Source organism: Fistularia commersonii, chromosome 12 (assembly GCF_037954325.1).
Source record: "Fistularia commersonii isolate RoL2024-O1a breed Wild chromosome 12, RoL_Fcom_v1.0, whole genome shotgun sequence".
Classification (NCBI taxonomy): Eukaryota; Metazoa; Chordata; class Actinopteri; order Syngnathiformes; family Fistulariidae; genus Fistularia; species Fistularia commersonii.
Genome location: NC_141295.1, coordinates 2017429 through 2042147, shown reverse-complemented (window position 1 = coordinate 2042147; position 24719 = coordinate 2017429). Strand labels below are relative to the sequence as shown.

General features: G+C 37.9%; 2 protein-coding genes across 5 annotated transcripts in view; one reads left to right on the top strand and one right to left on the bottom strand.

Moving 5' to 3' along the window:
- Positions 1-24719, top strand: part of LOC147228097 (uncharacterized protein C4orf54-like) — a 53370-nt gene that overhangs the window by 12007 nt on the left and 16644 nt on the right. Inside the window, exon 3 of one of the 4 annotated variants that reach the window (XR_015106892.1) lies at positions 13943-14057. The exons of 1 other annotated variant lie outside the window; for it this stretch is intronic. The gene's annotated coding sequence lies outside the window, so the exon portion shown is untranslated. Of the gene's footprint in view, positions 1-6721; positions 6871-9512; positions 9632-13942; positions 14058-24719 lie in introns of those variants that run through there. 2 more of the 4 variants (XR_015106891.1, XR_015106889.1) reach the window with 2 other exon arrangements.
- On the bottom strand, positions 6156-24214 carry LOC147228098 (microsomal triglyceride transfer protein-like). The gene is made up of 18 exons (XM_086156317.1): positions 24085-24214; positions 22377-22564; positions 20140-20283; positions 16599-16706; positions 16397-16513; positions 16176-16315; positions 15325-15475; positions 14310-14467; positions 14032-14200; positions 12786-12893; positions 12464-12676; positions 12173-12384; positions 11982-12079; positions 10186-10307; positions 9883-10110; positions 9475-9599; positions 6686-6856; positions 6156-6595 (listed from the first exon to the last, which is right to left on the bottom strand). Exons 1-18 carry the CDS (start codon positions 24143-24145, stop codon positions 6448-6450), a joined length of 2661 nt encoding a protein of 886 aa, XP_086012443.1. The 5' UTR covers positions 24146-24214; the 3' UTR covers positions 6156-6447.

The following is a 24719-nucleotide window of genomic DNA, read 5'->3' as shown; positions in this document are numbered from 1 at the left end:
GTTATCCGGCCCGCCGACGCCTACAGAGACCCAAGCCAAGTACGGCTTAGTACATCTGAGTGACCGTTAGTCCACGTGCCATCCAGTGCCTTAACTGTGTGTAAAGCACTACAAGTGAATCAAGCTTCCGTGTAAGGTAGCAGGGGCACATCTTGTGCTCGGAGTTAGTGTACGTTGAGGAAAAAGGCTGTTTTCGCCCAGGAAAAGAACAGTTAACTGTTTGAAGGACTATTTTGAGGAACTCCTTGACTGGATGGACACCTCGTCTACGGGGCAGTGCCGTAAGGGCCACCTGGTGGGCATATCTTGTGCTCGGGGTTAGTTTACGTCGAGGAAAAAGGCTGTTTTTGCCCAGGAAAAGAACAGTTAACTGTTTGAAGGACTATTTTGAGGAACTCCTTGACTGGACGGACACCTCGTCTACGGGGCAGTGCCGTAAGGGCCACCTGGTGGGCACATCTTGTGCTCGGGGTTAGTTTACGTTGAGGAAAAAGGCTGTTTTCTGCCCAGGAAAAGAACAGTTAACTGTTTGAAGGACTATTTTGAGGAACTCCTTGACTGGACGGACACCTCGTCTACGGGGCAGTGCCGTAAGGGCCACCTGGTGGGCACATCTTGTGCTCGGGGTTAGTTTACGTTGAGGAAAAAGGCTGTTTTCTGCCCAGGAAAAGAACAGTTAACTGTTTGAAGGACTATTTTGAGGAACTCCTTGAATGGACGGACACCTCGTCTACGGGGCAGTGCCGTAAGGGCCACCTGGTGGGCACATCTTGTGCTCGGGGTTAGTTTACGTTGAGGAAAAAGGCTGTTTTTGCCCAGGAAAAGAACAGTTAACTGTTTGAAGGACTATTTTGAGGAACTCCTTGACTGGACGGACACCTCGTCTACGGGGCAGTGCCGTAAGGGCCACCTGGTGGGCACATCTTGTGCTCGGGGTTAGTTTACGTTGAGGAAAAAGGCTGTTTTTGCCCAGGAAAAGAACAGTTAACTGTTTGAAGGACTATTTTGAGGAACTCCTTGACTGGACGGACACCTCGTCTACGGGGCAGTGCCGTAAGGGCCACCTGGTGGGCACATCTTGTGCTCGGGGTTAGTTTACGTTGAGGAAAAAGGCTGTTTTTGCCCAGGAAAAGAACAGTTAACTGTTTGATGGACTATTTTGAGGAACTCCTTGACTGGACGGACACCTCATCTACGAGACAGTGCCGCAAGGGCCACCCAGTCTTCTGCTGAAACCAAGAGGATGCCGGACTTTGTCGGGTTAATATCGGTGGCCTAGGGATAGAGTCTGTGAGCCGGCAGAGCAAATATGGTCTTGGTAACTTCTAGTTCCAAATGGTTTCTGCCAGGACACAATTGAAAGAGGGAGTCCAAAAATCCAAGCAAATGTCAACACGGCATTATCCGTCAGATTGGCCACTTTCTACGCAAAGATTACAAAGTTTTGCTGCAAATCCCACAGATGACTTAAAATGAGTATAACATATAGACATTCTTCAGTTTTTCTAAGGACAGGGACCATTTGTCTGCAATGAATGTCACGTTTTAAACCACCTCATCATTTCTCTCACACTCAAACCCATGAGAACACAAACTAACACGCCTGTATGTTTTTCCAAAAATATTCCCCTCGAGTAAACATTAGTCAAATAATAGATTTCCGACATTGCTGTGTAGGATAACACCACCCTAAATATAATATTCCCAAATTCACCAAATCATTTCCAAATGTTTACATGCCAACAGTTCAAGTTGACAGCTGATTTTTCTATATCATCTGTATCACAAAATGCTGCTAATACCTGCACAATCTTAGGCCTGTATGAAGGAGTGTACGTTTATATTGTGAAAGGGCACATTTTGAGTGTCATGCTTAGAAGATAATCGAATTAGCACAGCACGTGTTGCCGAGACGAAGCGGACTCTGGTTCGACGGCGCACCGAGGTCAGTAGTTCCTCGGTAGATTTGTGCTCGGTGAGCCAGTGGCAGCTTAGATGTTTAGGGGATCACTTCCTCTATCGATGTTGGTTTATTTTACACTTTTGTGTAATGAGACGGGAGTTAGTATGCGTGCGTCCGAATGTGTCTGCGCTTGTGGTTGTTAGTTATGCACGGCATTTCGGCATTCTGTACAAGGAGGAGTCGTGTTACTTCAGTGTAGACACACAGTACATGTGTTGGGTGTGTCTTTCATAACACAGCAGTGTCCATTTATCTCGTGTAAACCCCCCTTTTTTTTTTTAATTTTAATGTTTTTTCCTTAAGTCATTTCTTTTTACCGGTCCTGCCAGCAGCCCGTGCAGGAGCTGCTGTAACTAAACAAGTTTTAAAAATATATATATTTAAGTCATTTGGAGCTGCTGGTCAGTCTATTTGCCACACTTCTGTAAAATTCATATAGTTATGCCTGTGCTAAGAAACTTTATTTTAATTGGCCCTATGAATGAATTTCATTGTAAGTGATGTGAATTTATGCAGTGATTTGGAAAGATTTGTTATTGATCGTGCGGTAGATCAGACACGGGTTGCTCTTCAGCGCAACTTCATGTATCATGAATGCATTTGTAGCTTAAATGTTACATAAGAATTTGTACGTGTAATTCAATTTTTTTTTCCTTTTTTTTTTTTTTTTTTTTCTTAATCTTAGTACTTTCGATTGTCATTTCAAATGAATTTGCCGCCTGTGAGGCATTTGGAAGATGTGCAAGTAAAATCATTATCTATTGATATTAAAAAAAGACATTGGTAAATTATGTTTGTATATAAAGTACATACACACACACACACACACACACACACACATATGTATACAGACAGATAAACGTCAATGTCTGCTGGTCCAAAATGTGAGGTATAATATTGCTACCTCCCCAACGTAAATTTAGATATTAATTTTATAATAAGAATTTCAAAAGAATTGAAAGTCTGCTCGTTCAACCCTTTTTTTTTTTTTTTTTTTTTTTTATAATTTCATCCGATGTGTGTTTGACCTGCAAGTTATTTACAAAACTTGATTCAGATTTAAAGTAGCACATTTTGAATTTACATATCATGCAACCCTGTGAAGAATAATGGAAGTCAAAGCTTTAGATTTCACGCTCCATCCAGCGAACCTCTTGTCCGAAACATTTTATGAACATAAACTCATACATACCTTTTTATCCTTTGCAAATTTTCAGTCTGTTGTATGATCTTTATCTGTGAAATTTTATTTTCTTAATGCACTTCGATTGGAACACTGACAGCAATGAATGGCTGCAAACTTTGATTTAGTCAGAGAATAACTTTTTTTTTTTTTTTTTTTGAATGCCCCACCCCCAAATATTAATTGTTACATAGAAAATTTGTTTTCATGCCCTTCAACAAACCCAGTGACCTTGAGTTTGAACGGGAGAAACAGACTGAATCGACGCTTGATGCTGTTTAAGGAAAAGATGGTGATGAGAATGTGAGACGGTTCGGGATACGTTGCAGATCTGATTGTCACGAGGAAATGTGGATCTACTGTATTTAAACACGTGTGGCTGTTTAGTAAGACGGCTATACATAATGTCAGCTGTGCCACGTGGCAACACCAGGGGGTCAGAGGTCAGGATGACAGCGGGAAGATACTTTGAAAGCGGAAGTAAATGCTGTGTTAGCACATACGTGCCTGAATATGAAGAATGAATGTAAAGTAGACCGACAAGCCTACTTGAAATTGCAATAAATTCAAAACAGCAAGCAACATAAAGATGTTTGTGTCTGTTAATTCTTTGTCCCCCTCTGAAATGCGCCTTTGGATGGCTCAGAAAATGTATCAAAGAGGTGAAAAACTGAGAAAATAAATTGAGAAACAACACAAGTGGAGAGTCATCTGGATATTATTTATTCAAATGAAAAATAAATAAATAAATAAATAAATATATTTATATATTGAAATGTATTTCAATATATAAATATATTACATATTTATTTATATAATCAAACAAACCTGGAAGACAAAATGGATGTATAATTAACTAAAAAGTTATTATAATAAAATGTATTATATCATAAAACAATTATTATGTTATCATTTCATAAGTATCATTATAAAATAATAATTATAATGATTGTTTAATTGTTTAATTGTTTATTGTTGCAAAATTATAATTATAATCATTATGTAATTAAAATTATAATATATAATATAATATAATAATAATAATAATAATAATATATATAATATAATTATTACTTGATTATTATCTATCATAATTATTTTATTTTTATTTATCCTTTGATTATATCATATTATAATAACATTATTATATTATTATTCTATAATAATTATTATAAAATAATCATTTTAATTATTTTTTCATTGTAATTATAATAGATATAATTCTCATTAAATAATAGTTATTATAGTAATTATTATTTACAATAATAACCATTATAAATATAATTATTATAAATAATATTTTCTATAAATAATTATTTATAATAATTATCATTTATAATAATTATTTTCGTATTATTTTATAATTATAATATTATAATAAAAGTTTGTATTATTTTCTTGTCATGTTTTCTATCCATCACATGGTTGTTGTTTTTTTTTTTTAGCTTCCAATGCAACAGTCCTTTTTCCACCTTTGAAAGAACACGCTTCACTCGTTCATCCTTTAACGCCCGTATTACATTTTGATCACTCCGGTTATGAAAACTTGATAAATGGTAAGGGTCAAAGGGAATCGAACCAATGTCCACCAGCCGAAGAAGTCATTTGGCGTCTGCCAGTGCAAGGTTAGCTCTGGTGACACTGAAACATCACCCAGCCAAGGCTTAAGTTTAACCTGACAGTTTGCTGCTGTGTTTACTTGGTTGCCATGGATGCAGTGAGACTGGCAGACACTGGTTTGCCCCCAGCTGCTCTCGGTGTTTTTTTAAAGAATCTACATTAAAACCCAGTTGTTGTGTTGGGATGCCAGTCAGGGCTCTGATGTCACAACTGCGACACAAAGAAAGCCAAGATTTATTTCCTCACCTGGAACAACAGCGCTGTGTGTGAGTGTGTGTGTGTATTTGCGCCAATATTTTGAAACGTAACTCATTTCTATCAGGCCCTGAAGTAAAAAAAAAAAAAAAAAAACCCTGCATGGAGGCAGAAGATACCTCAAAAATTTTTTGTGTCTTCGCAGAATAAAATTGTACTTCGTCGTCGGCGTCAACGTATGAATTAAAATAATAACAAATAATTTTGGTAGAAAATCTCACACAGCAATTGCACAAAATTACCCTCCAAATAATCGTGGCAAATTAAGATTAAATTGAAAGCGGTATTTGGCGGCACGGTAACGCGTTTAACATGTCCGACAGTTTATAATTCTGCAGTTGATGATCTCTTTTGTATTTTGCAATTATTTTTTATCGATGAAATTATGTCAGCATGCACAGATTATTTGGTAACTCAGCATCCAACTTGTATACAGGACTGTCTCCGAAAATTAGAATATTGTGACAAAGTTCTTTATCTTGACAAAAATGTCATACATTCTGGATTCATTACAAATCAACTGAAATATTGCAAGCCTTTTATTATTTTAATATCGCTGATTATGGCATACATATTAAGAAAACTCAAAAATCCTCTCTCAAAATATTAGAATATCATGAAAAAGTCATTTTTGTTTTTTTAATTGCATAAGATAAAGAACTTTATCACACTATTCTAATTTTCGGAGACAGTCCTGTACATTGGCAATTTGGTTTTTATTTCACAAAGAAAATTTGGATATTGTGATAGTGGATGATGATGCATTTCAACGTATTACTACCATGACCTTCTCTGCAGCTAATTATGTCCATAAAAATAATATTTTTCATGTTTCTCATGCACTTCCACAACCAACTATCTAGAACGCATTTATTTTCAGGCAATTCTAATTGTCACAAAATTCAGAAATAAATGTGGATTACCTAAAAAGTCTTAAGAGGGTTATTACAGTCAGTAAAAAAAAAAAAAAAATCAAACATGTGTTTCCTATCAGTTCATTAAATTCACTTATTATTATTGTTATTATTAAAAAAGGTCAGGTACATAAGATTTAACAGCGATACAGTGACGAAAACTTGCTTCCGTAAACACATTGAATCGGAAAACAAAAGATAGTTGGAAGAGTTAGTTCAAGCTTTCCAGAGTTATATTTACATGAAATCTTTAATGTAAATGCGGGTAAATCACATGATGTCATAATCTGACGAGTAAAATATCGGCGTGCCGCGTCATAAATACGGGTTTCAAGAAATCCATACAAACACAATGGAAGAATTCCTGATTTCAAACAATGTCTAATTATTTAAATACTCACAGGAATGTAAACATCGCAAAGAAAAATAGATAAAAAAAAATGAAATCTGAGTACCAATAACGCGCCCGCTCGAATGACAAAAAAAAAAAAAAAAAATTACAGACGTCTCCTTTACCAACCGGAGTCGAAAACCTTCTTGCACATATTCGAATTCTCCTGATGAAGCGGGAATTCGGAGCCGGGGACGAGCGTTTTCCTCTTCTTCCGCAACACGGCGCTCTTCCCCGACGGCAGACGTTCGGATTTGACGAGGTACTCGCTGAAAGCGGATCGCAAAAAAAAAAAAAAACGAGAGATTTTGAGTCTACGGAAACATCGCCGCCGTCCAGGGGGAGGGCGTTCACGCTACCTGACTGGGAATGTCGTTTTTTCCATCTGCATGCAGACCAGGAAGGGGTACTCGGAGAACTGGACGGTCGTGATGAAGTCGAGCGAGGCCTCCGTTTCGAAGCTGACCTCCACACTCGCGCTCATGAAGTCCACGTCCACGGTTACGTCTCCCGTGACGACTAAAGCTCCTCTGGACAACACATGGAAATCAAATTCTGCACAGCAATAACATCCTCCAGCACGGTTGGGGTTTTATTTACTGCAAATTAAATTAAAAATGCCAGCGCGGCACATCCGAAAAAAACGTAACACTCCAGTTACTGTATACTATTAGTGTTATTTTTGTGTCGATATCATTTATTTTTCTGTAGGATACTGGATTGATAGAGGCAAGATCGAGTAAAACCGAACCACCACGGTATATCTAAGGAAAATACCATGTTTATAATTGGCTTATCCCCCCACATAGAGTGTGAAATATCTGAATGATAGTTAAACACACATGGCCATATTTAAATATTGAAAATAAAATATTGAAAAATGAATAAAAAATCTTAAATAGATATATTATTTAACTATTTCAATTAAAAGTTACTATTATTTGTATCATTGTTGCTGCTTTTGTTTTTGTTAATAATAATAAATATAGATTAATTTGAAATGTTATTTAAATAGTAACAATAATAATACAGTATAATAATAATAATAATAATATACAGTAATAATAATAATAATGCAACAATGATATATAATAATCATAATCGTAATACAGTAATATTAATATAATAATAATATAAATACTAATAATACAGTAATATAATAATAATATTAATACTGATAATACAGTAATGATATAATAATAATACTAATACAGTTAAATAATATATAATAATATTAATACTAATAATACAGTCATATAATAATAATAATAACAATAGTAATATGGTAATAATAGAATGATAATAATAATACAGTAATAATAGTATAATAATGATACTAATAATACAGTAATATAATAATAATAATAACAATAATAATAATACAGTAATATAATGATAATAACAATAATAATATAAGGTCCTTGTTTGTGAGCGTGTATTTACCGCATTATCAGGGACCCAAAAGACTTCAGGCGCCAACGTTTAACTACTGTAACTGCCTTCCCAGCACGATTCAAATCCAATCCAATGTCTGTAACTTTGCCTGAGGAGACATTCCTTGGCTAAGATGCTAGTGTAGTTTGTTCTGTGACTATAGATAGCCTGCCAGACTATTATCAGAGTGGAAGAGGTGCAGCCATGTTGATCCATTCACCTGCCCGTGCCATTCACCTGCGTGCACAATCACCCCGGAAGTCCCAATCGTGCCCGTGATGATCAATAAACATAACTCGGCAACTTCCGCCGTGTTTTCAGCCTACCGTCTCTTGTTAGGCAAATCATTTCAGCCCTAAACCGTCTTAAGATTCCATATTTAGATCCGCTAATGTAAGATTTAATTTCCGCGGCTTTGCTTTTTTTAAAAGCGCTGCTAATATTCCATTGCGGCGCGATGACGCGTTCAATTTCCAGCGACTACTGTCACGCGTTGGCCGCGAGATTTTAAAATAGAGACCCCAGACAGAGCTGACGTCATATTTTCACAAATCTCTAAATGAGATAAGTGTAAAGAACAATACTGGACTGAGTCCAACATGCCTGCGGAACAAATGAATCAGGCGACGGTTATAGACTATTTAAAGTCGACGCATGACTCCAACATCAACACCGATCTATTTGCAGTTTGGAGACACAACTGGAACTTCTGAAACAACTTCTCTTTCAGTCACAAAGGTTATTTTCTAAGAATTGCCTGTCTATCACGGAGGCCTTTGCCCCGCAAGCATCTTACATCACGTTGTACATACAGTCCTCACAAACATACGCTTATCAGTGGCCCTCGGTCGTACTTGAGGCTGTGACCTACATATGCGTCGCTATAGAAAAGCCCGAGAGAACGTAAACATTTAGGTAACACAGCGATCCCTCGCTGTAACGCGGTTCGCTTTTCACGGTTTCGCTACTTCACGGATTTGCATGGTGCATGGTGTTCTGCGTTCTGATTGGCTAAAAAGTCACTCCGCTTCTCCTCTACCGATAACGTTGCAGTTTAATATGCACACGTACGTGAAACAGCTTGCCAAATTTTACATGACGTACGTGCAAATTCTCTCGCGATTTCGAGTTTCTCTAAAACCCATAATGTTGACGAAACGCTCTGGACCGACAAAAGCCCCAAAAGGCAGCGGAAGATGCTAAAGTTAAACTTCTGGACATGCTAAGGGAAGGTAAAAGCTATGCGGCTGTAGGTCGGCATTACGGAATGAATGAATCTTCCGTTCGTTCCGTAAAGAAGGAAGAAAAAAACATAAGGACGACGGCAGCGATAAGTTTTAATAAGGATGCAAAAAGGGTTGCAACTGTCCGCAATTTTTTTCATAATCATTTTTAATTTTCTCCCGTTTAATCCAATTACTCGGGTCGCGGCGGGCGGTACTAATCTCCGCAATTTGAAGCCCTCTGTTCACATTGATGATTAAAATTATTATTTAGCAGTACAGTACAGAAGTTATTTGTTGAAAAAAAAAAAAGCGTTTCTAAAGTACAGTACTGTTCTTTCTTTTCAATGTATAATAGAGTATTTAATTGTATAATAATTGTAAAAAAAAAAAAAAAAAAGGTTTATACTTCACGGATTTTGCCTGTGACGGGTTCTTTTTGGAACGTAACCCCCGCGAAAAATAAGGATATACTGTATTGCTACTATTACCTGTTGTTCACGCTAGTTTTGGACTCCCTGTACCACAGACTGATCTCCATGCCTCCAGAGATGTCGATGGCTAACCCTCCTTGGAACTCTGCCCTGGCCTTCAGGCCAGATTGCAGCTGGATAACCTGGTAAACCCAAGTAGAGCATGAAAGGAATGAAAAAAAAAACAATTTTTTTTCAGACCAACTTTCCCATATTTGCATAAAATAACTTTCGGCTTTCGCCTGTATCAGCACATTTAGACGCAGCGCACATTTGTGCATCTTTGGAGTTTCCTTCAGGGAGCATCGAGGTCATCACTTATGACTAATCTATAAAAATTGTGATACCCGAAGGTGAAGTTTCAGCTCATATATTTAACTCCTTTCAGCTCTATATTTAACTCCGGTTGCGATTATGACCACATACCTCAGAATGATCTGTCAGCAGGATGAGACCTTTCACTACATTCATGGGTTCTCCGGTCATGGAGAACATTTTGGACATGAGATCGCTGTAACCCTTGAAGAAGGTGACGGGTCTCAGCTGAACGTCGAAAAGCAGAGCGGACATCCCGGCAAACGAATCCAGGTCTTCCTCCCCCTCATCGGGCGTGGCGGCTATCAGCGACTCCAGACCCTGCGCCTCGATGGCCACCTGGACACCAAACTAGCCGTCAGGTCCTCACGATTTCTTAGATTTCGTGATTTTGGATGCAAAAGTTGACCTGACCTGCAGACCATGAAGGGTTGCGTCTTTGCTCGCGCCATAAATATTCATGTTGCTTCTCCTCAGGATCCCAGAACCAGAGTACAGAATATCCAGGCTGTATGTTGAGGTGACGTCCGCGGATTCTGTGGGAAGACAGACGTTTTCAGACACTTTACTTAGATGTAACGATGATGTCACTGCTGAAAGACCAAAAACTAAGAACCATACTTGGTATTGTTGAGGCTTAAAAGCCTTGTGTTGACCCACTACCATGTTTAGCTGTAGAAAAAAACACCTTAACCTATTTTTTTTCCAACTTGAAATTTTATGACTTTTCCTAAAGAGACCCCATAAGTAGAAAAAGTGATACTTCTTTTTTGTTTATGTTTCCATGTGGGCTGTACACCACTAGGGTACAAAGATTGTCTTATGGGTCATTTTTGACCCGTAGGACAAGGGGAGTAAACACAATGATAAGATCGCACGGGGGTTAAAAAAAATACGACAAAAAAAAAAAAAAAAAAAAAACATGACGTTTTTCTTTGTACTTCAATTTTAGGCGCTAGTAAAAATAAATAAATTGAATTCAATTCATAAAAAAATTAGAAACTTGTTAAGAAGCTGTTTGAGTCAAAAATGATAAAAAAATGTAAAAATTAAAAAAATAGACATATATTTTTTTTTTAATCTTCACAAACTTGAAAATGAGTTCGGTGTCATGTGGCTTCTTAGAAAACAATTTTGATCCGTCAAATTAGCTGTGAAATTGCAATTTATCGAGCCCCTGGAGGAACAGGTTTTATGTAAATACACAAATTTACCGGTATTTTTTCATATTTCCCAAAACTGCTGAAGCTCAGACATTGAATATTAAATTTAAAAAAAAAAAAAGATTAAAAATTTTTTTTTAAAAAACTTAAAAATTCTTCACAAACTCGAAAATGAGTTCGGTGTCATGTGGTTCATTGGAAAACAATGATCTGTCAAATTAGCTGTAAAATTGCAATTTATCGAGCCCCCAGAGGAACAGGTTTTATGTAAACACACAAATTTACCGGTATTTTTTCATATTTCCCAAAACTGCTAAAGCTCAGACATTGAATATTGAATAAAAAAAATTTTTTAAAAAAATTTTAAACTTAAAAATTCTTCACAAACTCGAAAATGAGTTCGGTGTCATGCGGCTCCTTGGAAAACAATTTTGATCAGTCAAATTAGCTGTAAAATTGCAATTTATCGAGCCCACAGAGGAACAGGTTTTAGGGAAATACACAAATTTACCATTTTTTTTTCATATTTCCCAAAACTGCTAAAGCTCAGACATTGAATATCAAATTCAAAAAAAAAATTTTTTTTTTTTTTAAAAAAAAACTTAAAAATTCTTCACAAACTCGAAAATGAGTTCGGTGTCATGTGGCTCCTTGGAAGACAATTTTGATCTGTCAAATTAGCTGTGAAATTGCAATTTATCGAGCCCCCAGAGGAACAGGTTTTATGTAAGCACACAAATTTACCGGTATTTTTTCATATTTCCCAAAACTGCTGAAGCTCAGACATTGAATATTTAAATTTAAAAAAAAAAAATAATAATAATAATAATTTTAAAAAAGTCTTCACGAACTCGTAAATGAGTTCGGTGTCATGTGGCTCCTTGGAAAACAATTTTGATCAGTCAAATTAGCTGTAAAATTGCAATTTGTCGAGCCCACAGAGGAACAGGTTTTTATGTAAATACACAAATACCACAAATACCGGTATTTTTTCATATTTCCCAGACATTGAATGTCAGTGACGTTCTGCAGACGACGGTTACTCACGCGCCATGAAACCGGAGTAAGCGGACGACGAACCCACTTTTGCAAAGCGGTCATAGTTGTGTGCAACCGTGTCCCTCATGGCTTCCCGCAAAACTTTGCTGCAAAAAAAAAAAAAAAAAAAAAAAAAAGGAAAAAAATATAGATGAATCATTCCTTGAATTCAGTTCTATTTCTCTCGGTGGGAGCCGAACCTGGCTGGCATCTGGAAACGGAGGATGTCCTGGATTTTGGACAGCATGTATTTATTCATCTCATGAGGCAGGTTTCCGATGGACAACAGAAGATTCTTCACTTCCATGTACGAGGGGTTGCTGCCGAGGATGACGTCGGCGGCGGCCGCTCGCACATTTTTCTCGTAAATCCGTCGATTCTGATGGTAAACCCTGTTTACCGTCTCTTTTACCTGGAATCAAAGATGCAGTGTTTTAGTTTTCAAGCATGCCGCTGAGAAATACATGCGGTTTACATCAACCACGGGATACCTCTTTGGTCATCTGACTGATGTCGTATCTCTGCAGAGCAGTGAGGGCGATGGTACAGTAAGAACCCACTTCCGACTCGGCGTATTTGGTTAAAAGGGGAATGGCCTCTGGGAGCAGGGAGTTCTTTAGCGCCAGAAGGTACATCTGAACCTCTGACTCCACCCGCGTGCTGTCGGGACCTTCTAGAATCATCTTCTTCACCTTCTCCACCGTCTTAAACCAAAAAGACGCCGCAGCAGATCATCAGTCATTTAGAAACTACGAAAATATTCCCGTCTGGGAACTGAGTGTTCCGGTTTGGGCTCTTAACTTGTATGCTCACCGGTAAATTGCAGCCGCCTTTCTGGCACAGTTTGTTGACCAAAGCTCCCATAATGATCACCGCCGACTCTCTGATGTCGGAGCTGCCGATTTTGCCCTTAGATATTTCCTGAAATGAAAAACATCAGATTTAACTGGAGACGGCGACGACAACGACCACGACGGAAAAAAAAAAAAAAAAACGTAGCAAAAAAAGAGGGAAAAAGACACTTGCATTTTCTTAAGATTTGGGCTGGTTGTTGCTCTAAACGTGGCTGGAATTTATTTTTATAAATTGCGACATCGTTTTTCTAAGTTCTGTGTGTAATGTTTTAATTTTTTGGATCATGATGAGTATCTTTTTTTTTTTTCCCTGTCTGCGTTTGTGGTAAATATGGACCAAATCGCATCTGGACGGTGTTATATTTGCACCAAAGCATGAAGGATAGCAGCGGGGAAATTATTTATTGTTTCTTTCTTTATTTGTTCTAATACAGTTAAAAAAAAAAAAAAAAAAAAAAAAAAAAAACATGATTATTCCCAAGTTTGTTTGATTTAAATCTGTTTTTACAGATGACTGTTCAGTCCACAGCGTAAAAACTAAATGATCGAAATAAAGAATGCAGTCATTACTCTCGGCTCGGTAGAAAAAAGCATATTGTGGATATCTATTGCCAAAAAATTTGGTTGGCGAACGGGTCTTCATTAAAATTGACAAGCAAAACAACATTTCTAAAAGTTTTTTTTTTCATAATAAGAATAAGAATAAGAATAAGAATAAGAACAGAGAGGAAAAATATAATAATAAAGAATAGTAGAAAATTGTATAAACAGTGAAAAAAAAGGAAATCATTGTGCCAGAGTTACAAGAAAAACATAAAATAATAAATAATAGTAGAAAATTTTATAAAATGTAAAAAAAAAAAAAAAAAAAAAAAGGGGGGGAGAATAAGAAATACAAATAAACTATAAAGTGTCTTAAGTAACAAGTGAAGACTGTAAAATGTTTAAAGGTCTTAAGTACCAAGTGAAAGGTAAGGAGTGCAACAAGAGTATGAAAAAATATTGTATATGAAGCTATTATGAAATGAAATATTGCACATTTATGATTATATATACAGATAAATTATGACAATTTACACTAAGTGGGTGAGAATTTTTTTTTTTTTTTTTTTTAAGGTTTAAGATTTTGAGATTCCCTGCAGCTGAAGGGAGAGGAATTAAAAATTCTGATAGCCTCAGGTAGGAAAGACACCATCCAAACTCACCAGCAGAGCCTGCAGCATGCGTTCATTGGGATGCGAGGCAAATCCACAGGCGTAAAGAAACCTCTCCTGCAGAACTAAGCCTTTGGCATCTGTAAAGTTGAGGAATTCGAGCATGGCGTCCAAAGATGCAGAGGTCTGGGAGGAGGTCACCGCGTCTACTACTTGAGGTCTGAGATAAGAGGTTTAAAAATAATAAAGCTGTTAAATCTGGAGAATCGTATAACTTTAGGGATGGATTCTTAACCGGGGAGGGGGTAAATTAGCGGTAGGAGGCTTACAGACTCGTCTTGCTGGCGCTCTTCATCACTTTGAGAATTTCATCTTTGGATGCCCTCCTAATGCCCTGGAGGAGAGCCAGGAAGCCGCGAGGAGCCGTAGCCTTGGACAAGCCCGCCGGCTCCAGCTGCTTCTGATGGGCTTGCCAAAGTTCGGAGAGCTACCCGGGAAGACGCACGGAGAGCGAATGAGTAGACGATATTTACAAGACAAAAATGATCTCCTTTCTACCCCACGATGTCTCGATAAGAACTCATTGGAATCACCTTGCGTTACATTTACGGTCTATATCAGGGGTCGGCAACCCTTAACACCCAAAACGCCGTTTGGACCCGGTTTCCTCGGAAAAGAAAACACTGGGAGCCGCAATTACTTTTTGACGTCTAAAATAAAGGTACCTGTGTATATATTGCTTTTTATTACCTTTACACTTTGGACCAACAAGTGTTGTTGCTGAAATTCCCAAAGTATTACGGGGAAAATTTAATTTTTAGGTTTTCAGAGCGTGTAGCGGAGCCTTGACCTGAATTTCAAAAATAAATCGGGAAAAAATCATTTTCAGTAAACAATAAAAATAATTATTTGCAAAATATCTTCATAAATATACATTTTACCTGGTTTATGGGAATTCTGCGCCTGAACTTCTGCAAATCGGGACTTTACCGGCTGGCTGGCGGGTATACCGGCTTCCGCGAGTGTGACGAAAAATAATAATTTAATATAATAATATTAAATTATTAATAACTATTAATAATAATAATTTTAATAATTATTATTTAATATTTCAAGATCACAATAATCTCCCAACTTGGAACTAAAAATTTAAAAAAAAAAAAAAAAAAGGAATTAACACAAATAAAATACGCTTCAATTAAATATTTATGATTTATTTTCCCAAGCCACTCGGAGTGTAAAGACGGTCGCCGACCCCCTGGTCTATATGAGAGATGGATCTCGTGGTGTTTAAGAAAGGTACCTTGTCACGATGGGAAATGTCAAAATAAATCTATCACTCACCGATGAACGGCCTTTGTTTTGGGATTTGAGCTTCTCAGCGATGATACCGACAGCCGCCAGCTTGGTATCGATGGATCGGACGACCCCGGGGACATCTTTTCCGGCGGCTTCCGGCGGCCCGGCTTCTGTTCCAACCAATGTGAAGGTTTGCCTGGCACGCGAGAGTAATGTGAGTATTTGGTTCGGTTAGAAATCGCTAGAGGCGTTTACCGTATTTTCCGGACTATAAGTCGCGTTTTTTTTCATAGTTTGGTGGGGGGTGCGACTTATACTCTGAAGCGACTTATGTGTGATGTTTTTAACACATTATTACCGGTACCGGTATATCATTTCACATGTTATTGAACCGCAAGAGGGCCCTATAGGCCTGTGATAATAATTTCAACATTAGCGAAGAACTTAAAAACGGCACCGAAAAGGAAATCGTATTCTGCTGATTACAAGCTGCAAGTAGTAAAAAAATTTTTTTTTTAATTTTAGTTACCGGGTTTTTGGAATGACACGGATGGTTTTGGTAAACTTCTTATCATGTTATTTATGCTAGTGTTATCGGAATAACTGTCAGTATGTTATATTAACATACCACGCACTTTCTCAGTTGTGTCATGTAATGTAAGCATATCGTTCAGCCTGTTGTTGCCTCTATTCTATTTTTATTTTAAATTGTTCGTCATTAAAATTTTAAATGACATGTCTGTTCTTGTTGTTGCATTTTATTAAATAAATCCCCCCCCCACCCACCCACCCACCCAAAATGCGACTTATACTCCAGTGCGACTTATGTATGTTTTTTTTCGTTCTTTATTATGCATTTTTGGCTGGAGCGACGTATAATCCGAAAAATACGGTACCTGGACACCACTTTGGTTGCGGAGGACCGATGGGCGTTCACGGTTAAAAAGTGGATTTCTTCAGCCACGGCCGACTTTATGAACCCGTCTTGGAGCGTAAACACCGTCACAGAGCTGGATTTCCTGTTCACTCCCAGGGCCTGGGTGGAAAATGAGACGTGAGGACTTCCGATCGGCGCTTCCCGTTCGGCGGCGGCGGGTCGATCCGGACGCCGACTGACCTGAATGTGCGTGGTGAATCCGGCCTCCGCCGTCTTGCACGTCTCCGGGATCTTGGTTCTCGTCACCTGACCTTTCGCCGCCTTGTACTGAACCGTGCACCTTCCGGACACGTCGTTCTGTTTCCCCGAACGAAAACGCGCGAAAAATGAACGTGCGTCGAAACCACGCGGGATAAACGCGGCGATGATTTACGACTTTTACCTCTATAACCTTTCCCGTATTTAGCTGCACTTGCAATAAACTGGACACTCCTCTTTTCAGGTTCTTGACGACAGCCGGCTCGGTTCTGTAAGAATAAAACGCTTTCACCTGCAACACACACGTGTACAGGGAAAGCAAGGTAAGAAGAAATTCTGCATTTCGCAACGTTTATCCAGCGATAATGACATCGGTTACGATGAACGCCAACACAAATAAAAGCCAGTTTGACGCGCACGCTGAATTTTAAACATATCCTTTAATACGACCGGCTGAAAGACCGGATCTGGGAAATGTCCGTCCCCGTCATGGATTCAAGGTAAGGAAGAAATAGCGTTTTACGACTAAAGGTTTTCCGCCGAGGCCTCAGTTCGGGTCAGGGGTGCAGAAATCAGCACCACCCTACAGTGTCTCCTCCACAGTATGTCATTTATTTGCGGCTCCCGACCACAATATCAGATAGGACCACCATAAATAGATTGCAGACTGCTGCTCTGTGTAAAAATAAACTCACAACCAAGGGGAAACACGTCTCTCTCCTATTTCACTCTGGTTCATTCTGATAGCTAATATAAAAGAGGCAAATTTACGCGAAAATTCGGATGAAGGAATCCGGACGAAATATTGATTTCCGGGGAATTTTTGCGGTATTTTTTTAGGTATAGTTTAGGGGAGCGTGGATATACGGCGTAAGACTATTTTCCCATTTTAATGTCGCGTACCGCGACATTAAAATTCCACCTGGCGTCGACCGAAAGGTCCGCCGTCTGCGGAGGGCTGTGCCAGAGAGATCATGACGGGAGAAAACGTCGGAATATACTTTGCAGTAATTTGGCATTTAGAAAGTAGAAATGAATCACGGTAATTTCTTTGACGAAGCGTGGCCGTCATTTTTTTTTCCTTTCCTTTTTACCATTAGATTTTGGTTACCATTGCACCATAAAAAAAAAGGATATATGCCGTTATATGATATATAATATCGACAAAATTTCTGGCAAAAGGAAAACAACCTTCTGTCTTGGATTTGGCAGCTTTTTTAAAGTCATTAGGGTTTTGTTTTTTGTTTTTTTTTATTACGCCATTAAAGAAACGAGATCAGATGTTTGACCTTCCCAAACCAACTGGATGGAAAGTTAATGACTAAAGATGACAAAATATAAAAATAAGTTCTCCAACAAAAACATCAGCAGAGAAGACTACTTTAATCTTCTTTGCAAAATGAGCAAAAAAGTATATTACAATTCAGTTTGAGCAGAAGTTGGGCAAAACGTAACGGCGCCGTTGAAACAAATTAAACTTCGATAAAAGCTGCCGAGCGCTAACCGGGCGATTCGGTTTTCGGGGAAAGCGGACGGAAAGAGGCAGGAATCGAACCGCCGACTTTGGAAGGACGCCCACGCCGCCGACTGAGCGGCAGCCGCCCGGTGCCCTTTATTTTAAGGTTGTTGTGATGACTATCCATGTAATGAATACCAGGGTAATATTAGGCCACTAATGTGGGGGTCCGTCCACTCTGCTGCGTCAATCACAAATTACCAATCCCGCAAACTTCAGCGCCGGTGACGAGGAACGCAAATATCAATGCGATCTTTGATGACCCGGCCCTGATTGTCATGACACGGTAATTGCAAAACAAACCGGTCGAGTAAATAGTTGGCTGAACTTTTCAAGGACAGGTGTGGAAATATGAGGTTTAAATCTAACATCCCATAGGCTTCACTCGTATCGCGCGATGATGCAAGGCTGACTCGTACTAAAAAAAAAGCACGCATTCGCAAACGGATGACTGGAACGACGGACGCGTTCGTCATCCTGTTTAGGTTTTCACCACTGTCTTAGCTTCAATGCTAATCGTTATCGGATGTATTTTTCACAAAACGGAGCGCAACGCCGATGTTAACGCGACCAAATTTCGTCGTACGACTCGATACCCGGACGCAGATAAATGTATCCTCGGAAGTGGACATTTCCATTCGCGCAATCGGCTGCGTTCATCACATGACGGTGAAAGACGTTTTTAGCGTCTGCAAAACTAAGTCCTCTTTTGAATATCACAAGCCAGACATACTGGATCTCGTCCATCGTGTTACATCATCCGCCTAAAAGGAGCGTGAAGCGCTCCCGACATCCTCCAACTTAGTAACCGAGAAGTTCCTCTGGGCGAGCTGACGCAAACTTTTAGTCATTATTTTTGTCCATTTTTATTAATAACAACCACGCAACTGCCGGTAACCTTTCACCAGCGTCACTGCCGACGAGAGGAACAAATGACCGCGAGATGAAGCTTGTCTTCCGGTATTATAAGTACCGTCATGGTAATTTTCCGCTATTTAAACCAGATCTCTCCGTTTAAAGAAGGTACAAATGAATCAGACTCATCGTTTTGTTAAGATTCATGTCCAGAAACACTCGCTTGTAAAGCAAATGTACCGTAATTTCCAGACTATAAGCCGTGACTTTTGTCATATACTTTGATTTGCAATGATGCGGATAATTTATGCATTTTTTCCTAACGGCCGCCAGAAGAGGTAGACAGGTTGAATTTATGTGTCCGGGAACACGCAATTTTTTATGCAACTTTGCGCTTTGTGCATGAATAAAATTAGCATGTACAGACCCTCATCATGGAAAATGCAAGAAGAAATGCATGTGACGCAGCTTTCGAGTTAAAAGCGATCGATCTGGCCGATAAAGAAGGAAACACGTAAACTCGGCATGAATGAATGAGACGCTGGAAACGGCAGTGGGAAGAACACAGGAGGAAGATAAAGACGGCTCTCAGCAACTTTTACCGTTTTGTTTTTTTTAACCAGCCCTGTTAGTGCTGTGTTACTACCGTATTGCTGCTGTTTGGACACAAAAGCCAAGGTATTTTATTAAAACTTTCTGTGTGCCGTCTTTCTTTGTAGATATCTCATGTTTCAATGTGCGCATGTGGCTTATAGACAAGTGCGGCTTATGTATGTACAAAATTTTTCCTTTTAAAATGTACTGGGTGAGGCTTATAATCAGGTGCGCCCTATGGTCCAGAAATGATGGTAAATGGTTTTCAAACAAATACAGTCCTTATTCGCAAGAGAAAAGAGGCTTTGGTGCCGATATACTGTTAAAGAAGGGACCGTCACCAGGTTGTCACGGTGATACCTGCGGCCATTTTGTTCCCTGTACCCTCTGATCCTTTTGACCTTTGACCTTGCACACACTGTGATATCTAACTCACGTTCCCCTGCCAGCATCGCCACTTCGGCGCGACAGAAAAAAATTGCTCAAGGCGTGCCGCTGGATATCAAATTTTTAAATCTGCTAAAAATGATGTAAAATCCATTTTTTTTCAAATGCTGTTGTTGAAATCATCGCTTAAAATAAATTCAAGAGGTAATTTCAAGTTGCCATTGGAGCCAAAGCAAAGTATGTTCTTCCATTATTATCAGCTTTTTGGAGGAGCATTGTTAATAATTGTGTAATTACAGAATTAATTATGACAGAAGGTGACAGAATAAGTGGTAATAAGGGTTTTGTCTATAGGGGGAGGTGTTCCTCTTACCTTCCCATTTTTCAGATGCACAAAGAAGGGTTCTGTCAGCGCCGCAAGTCTGGTTTTCCCCAAAAGACTTTCGGTTGTTGTTCCATGGAGGAGATTATTCTTCTGCGACCAATCGGACGCCGGGTCGACTTTCACATTTGAGATCTGACAAGGGGACAGGATTTAGGTCAAACGGGACTGAAGAAGTCACCCATTTGGACAGTTTGTAAAAACACAATAATGAGGATTCCTTTGGAAAGTACTGATCGACTCTGCGTAACGATACACATTGAGAGTATTAAGCTTTTCTCTTTTTTTTTTATTTTGCAGATTTAAAAAATAATTTCTTGTTAGGTGTTGGTGAAATTTCTCGCTGATTTTTATATTTAATTTCTGAATACAAATTAGAGCGAGAAAAGCAAGAGATTAGCGAATTAGCTAATTTGTAAGCAGATATAAACACAATAATGAGAAGCCATTTTGAAAGTACTAATCAACTCTGCGTAACAATACAAATTAAGACTATTAAGCTTTGTTTTTTTTTTATTTCACTCATTTAAAAGACTATTTCTTGTTAAGTGATGGTGAAATTTCTCGCTGATTTTTTTGTCTAATTTCTGAGGAGAAATTAGAGCGAGAAAAGCAAGAGTTTAGCAAATTAGCGAATTTGTAAGCAATTATAAACAAAATAATGAGAAGCCATTTTGAAAATAGTGATTGACTCTGCGTAACAATAAACATTAAGACTATTAAGTTTAGCTCATTTTTCAAAAGTTCCCTCATTTAAAATATTGTTTCTTGTTAAGTCTTGGTGAAATTTCTCGCTGATTTTTATATTTAATTTCTGAATACAAATTAGAGTGAGAAAAGCAAGAGATTAGCAAATTAGCTAATTTGTAAGCAGTTATAAACACAATAATGAGAAGCCATTTTGAAAGCACTAATCGACTCTGTATAACAATACACATTAAGAATATTAAGCTTTTTATTTTTTACTGATCGTTTAAAAGATTATTTTTTGTCAATTGTTCGTGAAATTTCTCGCTTTTTTTTCCAGGCTAATTTCTGAGGAGAAATTAGAGCGAGAAAAGCAAGAGATTAGCAAATTAGCGAAATTTGTAACATTATAATGAGAAGCCATTTTGAAAGTGCTAATGGGCTCTGCGTAACAATACACATTTGGAATGTGAACTCATTTTTTTTAAATTTCGCTCATTTAAAAAATAATTTCTTGTTAAGTCTTGGTGAAATTGGTGCTGATTTTTATATTTAATTTCTGAATATAAATTAGAGCGAGAAAAGCAAGAGATTAGCGAATTAGCTAATTTGTAAGCAGTTATAAAAACAATAATGAGAAGCCATTTTGAAAGCACTAATCGACTCTGTATAACAATACACATTGAGAATATCAAGCTTTTTTTTTTATTTTTATTTTGATCGTTTAAAAGATTATTTTTTGTCAATTGTTCGTGAAATTTCTCGCTTTTTTTCCGGGCTAATTTCTGAGGAGAAATTAGAGCGAGAAAAGCAAGAGATTAGCAAATTAGCGAATTTGTAACATTATAATGAGAAGCCATTTTGAAAGTACTAATGGGCTCTGCGTAACAATACACATTTGGAATGTGAACTCATTTTTTTTAAATTTCGCTCATTTAAAAAATAATTTCTTGTTAAGTCTTGGTGAAATTGGTGCTGATTTTTATATTTAATTTCTGAATATAAATTAGAGCGAGAAAAGCAAGAGATTAGCGAATTAGCGAATTTGTAAGCAGTTACAAACACAATAATGAGAAGCCATTTTGAAAGCAGTAATTGACTCTGTATAACAATACACATTGAGAATATCAAGCTTTTTTTTTTATTTTTATTTTGATCGTTTAAAAGATTATTTTTTGTCAATTGTTCGTGAAATTTCTCGCTTTTTTTCCGGGCTAATTTCTGAGGAGAAATTAGAGCGAGAAAAGCAAGAGATTAGCAAATTAGCGAAATTTGTAACATTATAATGAGAAGCCATTTTGAAAGTGCTAATGGGCTCTGTGTAACAATACACATTTGGAATGTTAACTCATTTTTTTTAAATTTCGCTCATTTAAAAAATAATTTCTTGTTAAGTCTTGGTGAAATTTCGCCGATTTTTTTTTTGTCTAATTTCAGAGAACAAATCAGAGAGAGAAAAGCAAGAGATTAGCAAATGATCGAAAATATTATCAATCAGCACAAAAAGAAGGGAAAAAAAAATTCAAAAATGATCGGCGTACCGTCAGCCGAATTAGCTGCTCATTTTTATTGCTCGGATCCCTCCAAACAAGACTGACGGCAACATCGCTTGAAATTTTGCTGCCGGCACTGCCCTCTTTTGACCCTCGGGCCCCGTCCACAAGCACCTCGGCGCTGTAGCTGAATTTATACAGCTGGTTGTTGTTGAGCAAGGGTCCGGAGGGAGCACCTGAAGAAACACAGCAATGACGGACGGTTAACAAACACACAAAGACACTGCGATGAAAACCCTCGGCTTACAAGCGCACAGCTATAAATCTGTTTGTGCCTGAATGCATTTTCCTGCATTTCTTCACAGCGCGATTTGAATGAATGGTTTTGATTCATTGCAATGAGACTGATAGAAAACACTCCACAAGGCGAGAAGTAATAGGTAAAGAAGAAATAAGACAGGACTGAATAAGAAATGTTATGTAATCAAGTTATCGAATGCAAATTCCAGGCACAATTTCATTCTTAGTGGTCACTTGACTGTTAAAATGGGTGTGTTCAGAGGAAATAATCCTCTTTCTGACTGACGAGCTGCCCGGTAGGTATGACATCTTGCCGTGAGGAAATAGTGACTGACGTGTCACTATTTCATTTTATCACTGAGAAACGAGCCATCGAATTCAACAAATGAAAATTCTGTGTTGTTTTTTTTTTTTTTTTTACACTTTTTTTTTATCATAATGCTGTTATAATAATCGGATACTGACTCAACTCCCACCGTGATGCATTTTTTTCACACTTTTTTTCTGTTACCATTACACATTGATAATAATCGGATACTGACTCAACTCCCTCCGTGATGCATTTTTTTCATCAAAATTTTTTTTTTAATAAATTTTTTATCATTATACCATTATAATTGGATACTGACTCAACTCCTACTGTGATGCATATTTTTCACACCATTTTTTTGTTATCATTATACAATAATAATAATAATCGGATACCGACTCAACTCCAACCGTGATGCATACTTTTTACACATTTTTTTTATTTTTTGTTTTCATTATACCGTTGTAATTGGATATTGACTCAACTCCCACAATGATGCATTTTTTTCACACATTTTTTTTTGTTATAATTATACAGTTGCGAAAATCCGACACTGACTCAACTCCCACTGTAATGCATTTTTTTCACACAATTTTTTTGATATTATACTGTTATAATAATCGGATACTGACTCAATTCCCACCATGATGCATATTTTTCATCAAAATGTTTTAAAAAAAATTTTTGTTATCATTATACCATTATAATTGGATACTGACTCAATTCCTACCGTGATGTATATTTTTCACACAATTTTTTTGTTATCATTATACATTGATAATAATCGGATACCGACTCAACTCAAACCGTGATGCATATTTTTTACACATTTTTTTTGTTTTGTTTTCATTACACCGTTATAATTGGATACTGACTCAACTCCCACGATGATGCATTTTTTTCACACGTTTTTTTTTTTGTTATAATTATACAGTTGCAAGAATCCGACACTGACTCAACTCCCACTGTAATGCATTTTTTTCACACAATTTTTTTGTTATCATTATACTGTTATAATAAGCGGATACTGACTCAACTCCCACCATGATGCATGGGTTCTTTAAATCAAAATGTTTACATGATCTAGGCTTAACAAAACATCCCAGCACCAAAAAAAAAAAAATCCATCAATTTCCCACAACTTACCTTTGGCATAAATTGGGACAGAGGAAGCTGCACAGAGCAAGAAGACGACAAGGGTTAACATTGTGTGCGTCCTTTCTGCGGCCAGGTGGATCAAAACCGACGCGCACACACACACACACTCACACACACATACACACACACACACATACACACACACCGGTGGCAAGGGGGGGGCACAAAAGAAAGGCAAAGCGACTAAAAGCCCCTACTATTATGTTTTATCGGAGGGGAGGGCAGACTCCAAACTCCACGCTTGAGTACTAAGTACGAGATAACCCGGGAATCATTAACCCGACGAGAACAGATCTGACAGGAACTCCTGCTATTGATTAAAGGTGCGTTCAGGTACCCCTCCGTGATTTATACACGCGTGGGTGGGTGGGTGGGGATTTATGACGCGGACGCCCCCAAACCCACTCCACGATGGGATTATCCGATCGATTGATCTCATCAAGCGAGACGAAGTCAAGAAAAAAAAGTAGAATTGTGATGGTATTGAGGAAAAAAAAAGGGAGTTGTGCGTATTTTTTTTACTGCGCATGCGTGAAGGCTACACGCGTCTTCCAAACAGACGCGACTTTGTTTGGCGCGTAAAAAAAAAAAAAAAAAAAAAAAAAAAAGTTTGGCGTGGAAGG